Source organism: Mercurialis annua, linkage group LG7 (assembly GCF_937616625.2).
Source record: "Mercurialis annua linkage group LG7, ddMerAnnu1.2, whole genome shotgun sequence".
Classification (NCBI taxonomy): Eukaryota; Viridiplantae; Streptophyta; class Magnoliopsida; order Malpighiales; family Euphorbiaceae; genus Mercurialis; species Mercurialis annua.
Genome location: NC_065576.1, coordinates 13,118,604 through 13,129,892, shown reverse-complemented (window position 1 = coordinate 13,129,892; position 11,289 = coordinate 13,118,604). Strand labels below are relative to the sequence as shown.

The 11,289-nt window shown below is 35.7% G+C and overlaps 1 protein-coding gene across 1 annotated transcript; it reads left to right on the top strand.

The window, feature by feature from the left end:
- The first annotated feature begins 1,887 nt into the window (after positions 1-1,887).
- Positions 1,888-3,876, top strand: LOC126655100 (ricin-like). Its single transcript, XM_050349099.2, has 2 exons — positions 1,888-1,973; positions 2,070-3,876. Exon 2 carries the CDS (start codon positions 2,098-2,100, stop codon positions 3,760-3,762), a length of 1,665 nt encoding a protein of 554 aa, XP_050205056.1. The 5' UTR covers positions 1,888-1,973; positions 2,070-2,097; the 3' UTR covers positions 3,763-3,876.
- Positions 3,877-11,289: the final 7,413 nt, after the last annotated feature.

Here is an 11,289-nt window from a genome sequence, read left to right as displayed (position 1 = left end):
TAAAGATCATGTTCTGATACATGGAATTTTGATAATATCAATAGAAAAGAAATTAAAAACCTCCAATTGTCAAAATGTTAATTTCTTTTCCATTGATACAAATGTTAAAAGCCAATTTCATATTCAAAACTGATAGTAAAAACCATCAAAATCAACATAAAAAGTCTAGTCAAGATTTGCAGAATTTAGGCAATAAATAATTTTCAGAATATGACAATATTTAAGATTTTTACAACTCTTTCATAGCAGGCCATTTTTTAAATGGCAAAAACACCAAGAAAGTGTGATTGAGCATGTAGTGTCCATGTCATTTTATCGAACAGTTTATGTGCATAAGAGTTAAAAGTGTCAATAATAGCGGCTCAGTCAAATTAAGCAAAATAAAAACACATAGGAGATGAGCATTTTTTGAACATTTTTGTATGACATTGTTTCATAGATAATAAGCATGTGTCAGAGAGTTATTTAATTCTTGCATTGCAAAAATTCTATGATACATCAGAACAATCACTTACATTTATAGGATTTAATAACTAAAGCCTAAATATGTGTTGAATAATCGACAAATAATAGAAATTTGTATATCTGCTTTCTCTTGTTCTCTAACTTTGTGCATCGTGTGATTGAATTTATAGCAGTCAACATGTGTTTATGTAAAAGATGGAGAATATGATAATGCTGGATTGAAGCTAAAATATATACCATTGTAAATGCCACTGGAGGTGCTTGTGTATTTAAGGTGATTTTTAACGGTTTTGAAATAATTATTAGTGTTAAGGAAATGCTCAATAGTTATGAGTGGCAGTTTTGATTTTACTCGTGGAACATGGAGAGTTTGAAAGGTTTTGGAGATTGAAGAGTTGTGTAACTGAAAGAATTTCAAGAGATAATAATTAATGAAACAGAAGTTAAGTAAATATGAGTCTACTTGGCATAAGTATATGGCTTCACTTGGCAAAATGATGTTAAAAGTTATGTTGGAGCTCAGGATATAGATTTCTTGTTTATCTAGCTCCTCTACTTTCAAAAAAATTATTTATATGGTCCCTTTTAAAGTTCAGCATCACGAGTGTTTTACGGCGGCGAATGTAATGCATGCTATTTTTCCATCTATAAAAACACATAAGAATTCAAAATAAATTAAGTACAGAAATTACATAAAGATATAACTTCAGAAAAAGACGAGATAAATAAAAACAAAATACAGGTATGAGGCTTCATAATGGGTTTGGTCAACAGAAAAGTATGTAGAAGAAGAGTGGGAAAAGCTAGTCATGCATGGAGTGCTCATATCTTGGGTGCCATAATTTTCTTTTTGTATTAAACAAATGAATAAATCTTATCAATATCTCAACGCAACTGTATATTGAAATAAACAATTATGAACAAACGTGGTAAATATCTCATCTTAATATATAAAAACAAAATCTGTCCATCGATCTAAAAGTATGATAATATAATAAAGGCCAAACCCATGTAGAAGTCCCTGTACTTTACACTTTTTTTTCTGTAGGTCCTTATACTTTATTTTTGTATTATCTGGTCCCTCAACTTACCTTTTTTTGATTTTCAGATCCTTTGTGAGTTTTTTCCAGTCCCCCTACTTATAATTTTTGTTTCCTCCAGTCCCTCTACTTACAATTTTTGTTTCCTCCAGCCACACAAAAGGATCGGAAAAAACTCATAAAGGACCTGAAAATCAAAAATAGGTAAGTAGAGGGACCAAATAATACAAAAATAAAGTATAAGGACCTACGGAAAAAAATATGTAAAGTACAGGGACCTCTATATGGTTGAGCCTATAATAAACTTAAACGTGACCACGTGATAAGTTTTAACTTTAAATATATAAAATAATTTGATGAAATTGATTAAAAAAATTCAAATTGAAGAATGAAACAGTGAGATCAGATGATTCTCTATAAAGCAAGAAATGTTGTGACCGTAGAAAACCCAGCTCACTAAAGAATTCAGTAAGACCCCTGCTTCAACATTTTTCATATACATTTAGATTATTTATTAAGAGCTCTGTTTTTTTTTTTTCAGTAACTTTTGAGGAATTTGTGCAGGTGAAATCGATCTTTACAGTGATCGGCGATGAAAGGAAAAAACTCCCTACTATGGATCTGTTACGTGACATCTGCATGGCTATGGTGGAGTAGTGTGGCGTTTGAATCAGCCTTGGAGGAGTCGTCGTCGCTGTCGAAACCAAACGAGAAATTTCTTAATTGGTACAGACAAAATATACAAATTCTGCGCAGGCAAGCCGGAAATTCAGCTGATCTCCGCCATGGAATTCCGGTGCTGTTTCATAAAGGTAATTTACCGAAAGATGGTCGGTTTTTTACATTAACGATGGATGCAACGTATACAGGAGGAAAGTTTTCTGTGAAAGTCGTACTGGATAAAACTAACGTTAGGATCGTCGCCTTTGTTGTTAACGCCAAAGGGTTTATATTTAGCGACGATAATCTAAATGATGCAGCGGCGGTCGATGCATATGTGAGAAAAATTTCAACTCAACGACAGTTGATGCCGTTTATCAATAGCTATTCTGTACTCGAGCAACTTTGCGGTGTAAAGAGAGGCCAAGTTGTCTTAGGCTATGGTCCATTAATTGACGCCGTTAACTGGCTTTATTCTTATTCCACTAATGCCACTCAGGTAGCCCCTCTGGCTGGATCGATGATTGTTATCAACCAGATGATTACTGAATCAGGACGATTCAGGGAGATCGAGCTTTTGATGCAACAAGCAATTCGATACGACCGAGTTGTTCTGACACATCCCACCATGGTTAGCTTGGAGGATAACTGGGAAGCTATTTCTGGTGCAGTTCAAAAATCCGGAAAACAAGGAACTTTTACTGCAATTCAGATACTACGATACAAGAATATTCCGATCGACAATGTGCGAAGATTAATGGGCGTTTTATCTCTCTTGCTCTTCAAATGCGATGCTTTACGCTTCTCGCCTGTTATAAGATCCGTCGTTCCGAGTGTTGACGAGGGAGGTGTTTGTGGAAATGCCGAGCAGACGGTGTATCTCGTGGGCCGAAACAATCTGTGTGTTAATTTGAACGGAAGCAGAGTAAATTCGGTGCAATGCGGAAATGATTTGCAGCAAAAGTGGACTTTGAAAAGAGACAGTACGATTCGATCCAACGATATGTGTTTGACCACTAAAGTTGGAAACGTGGTTACAATATATAATTGCGCCGGTTCTGCTACTATCTCTGACGCAGCCCGTTGGAATTTAACGGACGACGGAACAATCATAAACTCGAAATCCGGTTTGGTTCTCTCCGTAACAGCAGCGGGTGATGATATTACGGTACAGAAAAACAGTTATGCAGCGAGTCAAGGTTGGCTAGCAACTACTGATGCAGAACCGTTTGTGGCACCCATTCTAGGGCTTAGAGAACTCTGTTTGCAGTCAAATGGAAGTAATGTCTTCGTAAACACTTGTGAAAACAGAGAAATCGGGCAGATTTGGGCTTTCTATGGCGACGGTTCGATACGACCTTATGCAAATCAAGGAGAATGCCTTACTACTGACGGAACGAAGCGTAGCATCGTCAAAATTGTTTCGTGTAGTCCTGCATCGTCAGGCCAGCGATGGTTGTTGAAGAACGATGGCGCCATTTGGAATTTGTATTACGGATTTGTGCTAGATGTTGAAAGTGGAGATCCAAAGAGGAAAAGAATAATAGGCTGGCCATACAACGGAAGGGATAATCAGAAATGGGTGATATGGATGTGATTGATTTTTGTTCTTGTATCTGTTTTGTATGTTGTTTATGTATCTGTGGTGTAAGAGGATAGCAAGTTATTGCTGTCTCATATCTAATAAACTAAACATTACACCATTACACTATTACACCCGCCCCGTAATACTTGATTTTTCTTTCATTCATTTTCTTTATAGAAATTAGATGCGGCACATGTTTTTACAAATTAATTCAATTCGTGACATTTCTGGATATGAGTTGTTTTCTTTTCATTCTATTTTTTTTATGTACAGGATTATGAGATTTTCTGAATGGGTCTTAACCATGAGACAACACCTTTAAATCTTTCAAATTCAGACTTATCCCCACTCGACCCGTGTAGGTCGTTTGCGGGAGGCAAACTCTAACCCCAAATTTCAAAAGGCTACATACATGAGTATAATTTGAACCGCGACCTCACTTAAACCAGAAGAGCGCCTCAACAACTTATCCGCTGGGTTCTTTTCATTCTAATTTTGATTACCCCTACCTCCGTTTGACAATTTTATTTTGCATTTTGATTTTGTCTTTTACTATTTTGTAATATACTTTCTTACTCAACTTTGCATTTTGATTTTTTTTTCCTTGATATAGGGTTTAGCTGATAATTAATTTTTGAACAAAATTTTCTTGCAATTCAAATTGCAGGAAACTCCTGCAATTATACGTGTCCACTGTTCATAGGTTGTCCTTGGAAATAAACTAATTTTAACAATAAAATACAGCTTTAATGCTTATATTTTATTGCAATTATATTTTAATTCTTTAAACTTTAAAGTATTTTTATACTGTACCTTTTCAAATGATACGGTATATTTTATTAACACTTTATCATAAATGGAAAAATTAAACTAATGAAATTTAATTCACATATCACTAGTAAAACTCAAGTTATTTTATATTTTAATGATTTTGTTCATAATTTTTTACTTTGTTTTGCCATTTTAAATTCTTATTCCCATCTGCCATTTTGATTTTCGGTTTTAGTTTATAATTTGTGCCTTCTTGTTTTTAATTTGTTATCTTCAATCATGAATTTCTCTGTCAACTTAATAATAATTTGAACTAATCACTAAAAACCCCCCACTTACAGTTACTTTTGCAATTTTACCCTGACGTAGAAATTTTTTCAATTTTACCCTTACTTGTCCTTTTGTGTTTCAATTGTATCTCAAAATATTAAATTGACCTCTTTTCACTTTGAATTTTTTTTTTAAAATTCTGCTTCATTTTTAGCATACATTCTATTTAAACACTAATGTTATTAATAATATAAAACATTCTTCTTTCTCACTAAAATCAACAGATATAATTGTTTTTTATTTAATTTATATTAATTATCAATAACTTTTTAAATAAAAAACTGTTGAAAAATACCCATTACACAAAATCGAAATGGATTTACGAAAAAAAATAAAAACACTTCGCCGGAAAAAAAAGAAAACGAAGTTCTCCCACCGCGACCCGCCGGAGGTCCTTCTCCAGATCAGAGAAGGAGCAAGGAGCAAACAGCTCCTTCTCCGATCTGGAGAAGGAGCAGCTGTTCATTCTCCAGATCGGAGAAGGAGCGGCAACTCTTCTCCCAGAGAAAGAGCTGCTCTCCTTCTCAAATCTGGAGAAGGAGTGAGAAGCTCCTTTTTAGATCTGAGAAGGAGCTCTGAAGGTCACGGTGGAATCGGTATACAGTGCCGGTGGTGAAAACGGAAGCGGTTTTAATAAAATTTTAATTTTTAATTTATATAATATTTTTAAAAAAATAAATAAATTAATTATTCAAGACTTATTTGAAAGTTTTTAAAAATTAAGAATTCATTTGTATTTTTTCAAATAAAAAAGAATATGATATTAACCTTCTATTTAGTTGTTTTGAATCTTTTCATCTTTATAGTAATTAAATTATCAAAAACAATTCATGTGTGTGTGTGTGTTTAAGTGACTAGAACTTTGTTTTTTGACAATAGAACTAATAAGTTAAATATAAAATTTTGAAATCTTTAGATATTTTGATACAATTGTACTAGTCAAACCCACAATCTTTTGTCTTGTTTTTTCTTTGCTTCTTCAATTTTTTTTCCTGACTACTTGTATTTCTTAAAGAAATAAGTATTGCTACGTATCCTAATTTGGATAAATAAAACTCGAGGAAACTCAAATTAAATTAAAATATCAAGGATGAGGACTAAAGTGGGTTTGTTTTGTTCATAGCAAAATAATAATTTAGTTTGAAAATTATTATTCAATTAAAGCAAATACGAATGGGATTAAGGAAAAACTTATAAATTAAAATAAAATAATTTATAAGCTCCGGCTAATAAATTTTATGTCAAAATCCGTAATTTTAAGAAGCTATCGTATAAATTTCATGAAATTTAGACGTAGTTTATTTTATCAAATGGGACTGAGAGGGACCTTAGATATTGTTAAGAATTTAAACAAAATAATATAAAGTCTCGTGCGAATAAAATTTATATTTTTATGCATTTTACATTTTATTGGATTTTTGGGTAAACTTTGGCGAAATTTTGAATTCGTTTCATAATTAGGTGTGGACGATAATTAAGAATTTAGATTAATGTGTTAGGAGCTAATTTGACAATTAGCCAATTATATATATACACCTGGGAACCAAATTCATATTCCTCGCCATTTTCTTCTCTGTTCATACAGAGGAAATGAAGGGATATTAAACTCCCTGAGTCATTGAGTTATTCCAATATTATAGAAAAGGTACTAAAATTCAAATTGTTACAAAACGACCATTAAGTTATCGAATAATTTCACGGGATGTCCCTTTAGGCAAAACGCACTAAACTTTTTGCGTTTTATCCTTCGTGGCATGCCATAATTACAAAAAGGTGTATAATTTCGTATACTTTTTGAACAAAAGGGTATAACTCAGTGTCCATTTTATAATTTACGATAAACTTAATGACCTTCTTTTATGACGGTGACCTCCCTGAAAAATAATTCAATAAATTAGTGACTGTTTTTTAACGATTTAAATCTTAGTACCCTTTCTGTAATCTTGTATTACTCAGTGACCCAAGAAGTTTAATATCCGGGAACGAAGCCTAGCTTCCTTATTCTATCAAATTCGACTTTGATTTCTCGTTCCGACTCCGATTTCTTCGATAATTCGTACGTACTCAACGTAATAATCGTTAATTCGAGTTCAATTTTATATAATTTGGATTATATTTGGATATATAAAGTTAATCATATGCAATCGATCGAATTCATATCGATTTAATGTTATAATTACGGATCTGATTTTTGATTGCAATGTTTGTTAGGCTTTAGTATTGGAATTGATTGTTTAAAATAAGAATTGATGTGAAATTGTTGAATTAAAAACTATTTTGATTATGTTATTAAAACGTGGTTAGGAGCCAACTTTGAGAGTTAATTGTGAGCTAACGAAATGTCAGAATGAGTTTGTTTTGGTGTCGTTGTGTTTGACGCGGAGCGGCAAACAGAAGTGTGAGGCAGACGCCGCTACAACACTTTTAGCTGGAAAACCAACTTGTAATAGAGTGGACTAGAAGTTCGGTTGTCGTACCCACAGAGGTTTGATAGGAGTAGAATACTCCTAGTATTTAGATAGCTTTTGCATCAGTTTATTATGTTTTGACATGTGTTTTTAGGTGTTTCGATGCCTTATTACGTGTGTTGGCGTTTCAGGTGACTCGGAGTGTTTGCGGAACTATTTGGGCTAAAAAGAGTAAAGAATTAAAGAAATATCGAAGTCGGAAGCTAAAGCGAAGAGTTAAAGAGAAATCAAGTTTTCAGAGCATGTCCTCGAAGAGAAGTTAATGAGCAAAAGAGAAGCTGAGAAGCAAAAGAGACATGTGTTATTTTACACATGTCTCAATCGAAAAGCACAAGCCAAAAGAGCTTCTCGATCAAGACATGAAGGAGAATTCTATGCGAAGGGATCAAAGAAGACCTTCTCGATCGAGAAGCTCCACTTAAAGGGACTTCTCGATCGAGACATGCTTTAATTGCTGAAGACGAAATCTGTTTTGAAAAGAGAGCTTTGCTTGGCCCACTTCCTCTTTTGGCCCAACACCTTTTGTACTAGGATGTTTTTATTTCCCTATTTGTCTAAACTATATAAGTCACATTATCTTTTTAGGTTTTGATTCATTCACTTTTGTAAGACAACTTAGAATCAAATAGTTATTATTCCTTTTATTCTCCAATTATAGAATAGAGTTTGAATGTTCTTAGTGTTCTTCAAGTTTATTTCCAGATTTTGCTACTTTGAGAAAGTTATTCAATACAAGTATTAGTTTATTTATTGAAGCTCCATTATCTTGTATGATTTATTACTCTCCATTTTCTAGTTAAGGTAATTACTCTAATCTGCATTATGCTCATTAATATTTTCTTAGTAGTAAATGCTTGTGTAGCTATGGTAGGCTAAGCCCCTAGTCTAGGGGTTGTTTGTGATTGCCATGTATGATGAATAGGTGATTAGAATTGGGTTTTTGGATTAGGGTTTGCTGTGTTAACTTGAACCTAATGCCTAGATTAAGTTGATCCCTTGATCTTTGTCATTGCTCGATTAGTGAGGAAGGGAGTTAAATTAATTGAACGGACCTAGTTAGCATAAGCTCAAAACCTGGATGCACGAGAGTGATTTAGGGTTTGTGTGGTTGTGTAGTTTGCGAATTAATCGGCTTGATTAGTCCTATCAAAATCTAATTGCGCGAGAGTGAGTTAGATTTCGGTGTTTTAATCAAGTAGCGATTCTTTCAACCTCCGGCTCGAGAGAGCGGATTTGATACCCTCGAATAGCTTGATCCGAACCATTATCCATAGACCCGACCTATTTATCCTAGGATTCGATTGACATGATTAAACAACCCTTAGGCGTTTTTAATTATTGTGTTTAATCCTTATTTTCAATTAGTTGCTTGTTTTTGCTTATCTTTAATTGTTAAGTATTAGTTGCTTGAGTTTAGTTGTAGTGTTAATCAAAACAATCTCTTTTCTTTGCTTTTCGAATTGAACTTCAAAGTCGTATTTCACTAACTTTAAACCTCTAGTCCTTTCGGGGTTCGACCTCGGCTTGTCGAGTATTACAAGTTGGTTTTTTGCTAACAAGTTTTTGGCGCCGTTGCCGGGGACTAGGTTGGGTTTAATTGATTGAAAGTATTTTGAAATTCGGTCGAGTTAGCGCTAATTTCTATTTTTACTTTTTGTTGTTCATCTTGCGTGTTTTCGTGAATTACGCTCGGTTTTTTTGTTTTTGCTTGTGTAGGAATTTTCTCTTTGTGTATGCACAATATGCGATGAGCTAATCTTCCACTCGAACCTTACCAAGAGAACCTCGGAAGTTACGAAAGAGGCGTGAGAAGAAGAGCCCAGATTCCCTTAGTTATGAACAACGAGGGGAATGACTATGAGGATGAGGAGGGGTTCAACCCTATACAAGAAGGGAGAGGACAACAATATCATCCACCTCCTCCTCCTCTCGAGAATGTAAACCGACGAAGGCATCAAGAACGGCCAAGGGATGATCACCCTCAAGTGCACGCTCAAGTGCAAAATCAACCAAGGCAAACCTTGGGCGAGTTCTTCTTGCCGAATGTGGACAATGCAACATTTGGATGTTTTGCAATGCCGGTTCAAGCGGCGACCTTCGAGATTAAGCCAAGTACCATACAACTCTTGGAAAACCGTTGTGCCTTTTATGGGTTGAGTCATGAGGATCCAAATGCACACATTGCTAGCTTCTTGGGTGTACTCAATACATTCAAGCTTCATGGGATAACCGCGGATCAATTAAAGCTTCGGATGTTCCCATTCTCTTTGAGGGACAAGGCTAGTATATGGCTCCATTCTCTACCTAATGAGTCAATTCACAATTGGAGGGAGTTATTCAAATCTTTTATGATGGGACAACCATTACTACTCGAGCTACCATTGATGCGGCGTCGGGGGGATCGCTAATGCAAAAGACTTATGAAGAAGCTCTTGATTTAGTGGAGAAATTGGCCATAGTTAGTAGTACATGGGGACCCGTAGATAGAAGAGCACCGCCAAGTCAAAAGTCGGTAATGACGCTTGACCAAGTAAGGGAAATGGAGGCCATAAAAGCAACGAACGTTTCGCTCCAAGCTCAAGCAGATGCCCTCAAGAAACAAGTGGGTCCTATGCAAAGAAATGTTCTGGTGGCTGATGTTCAAGTCGGTTGTGAATTTTGTGGTGATTTCAACCATTCGGGAGGAGAATGCCTAGTTACGGGGCAAGCTTTAAGTGAACAAGTGAACTACATCGGGGGTCAAAGGCAAGCTAACGATCCCTATTCCAACACTTACAATCCCGGATGGAGGAATCATCCAAATTTTGGGTGGAGAAATCAAGAGGCGCAAGGCAATGCCCAAGGTTCTAATCAAGCGGGTTCAAGCTTTCAAGGCAACAATAGGCCTCCACAACAACATGGTCACTATGAAAGAAATTCAAACTACGGGAACAATTATGGTGGTAGACCGCAACATCCTCCCGGTTTCCAACAACCAAGGAATACGGATGAGGAAAATGTGCTTTCCAAGGTGCTAGAGAAGTTGGAAAAAATGGAGTAAAGGGAGAAGAACCAAGCTTCCACTATCCATCATTTGGAAACCCAAATTTCCCAAATGGAAATTTCACTTCAAGGAAGACCTCAAGGGGGATTGCCAAGTGGAAAACAATCCAAAAGAGAAAATTAAAGCGGTAGAGCTTCGAAGCGGAAGGAACCTTGAGAAAGAAAATGGGAATAAGCATGTTGTTGAGGAGGATGAGCCTCAAGTAGTGGTTGATGTTGCTAGCTCTAGTCGAGAACTACCGAGTGCTTGTGAAGAGGTGGCTATTGATGTTGAAGAGCCATATGCTAGTCCGTCGCCACCTCCGCCGTTTGTGCCTAAAGTTCCATTCCCAAGCCGGTTGAAAAAAGCTCCGGATAATGCAAAGTTCCATAAGTTTCTTGAAATATTCAAGTAACTTCAAAGTAACCTAAGTCTAGCGGATGCTTTGCAAGAGATGCCCCAATATGCAAAGTTTTTGAAGGACATCATTACCAACAAGCGGAGTTGGGATAATGGTGCAACAATACCCGTTCCAGAAGTTTGTAACTCAATCATTTTGAATGATCTACCGGCTAAGTTGAAGGACCCAGGGAGTTTCTCTATACCTTGCACTATAGGAAATATGAGTTCTATAAATTGCTTATGTGATCTAGGTGCTAGTATTAATCTTATGCCTTTGACTCTTTTCAGGACATTATGTGGAGAGCAAACCGTGAAAAGCACCTCGATGGTACTCCAACTTGTGGATCATTCATTGAAAAGGCCGTATGGGATTGTTGAGGATGTGCTTGTCAAGGTAGATAAGTTCATATTTCCGGTTGATTTTGTTATATTAGACTATGCGGTTGACAAGGAGTGCCCAATGATCTTGGGGCGAGCCTTTATGAACACCAGAAGAGCTTTGATTAAGGTGCATGGTGGGAAATTGACCTTGCGAATTGATGAAGA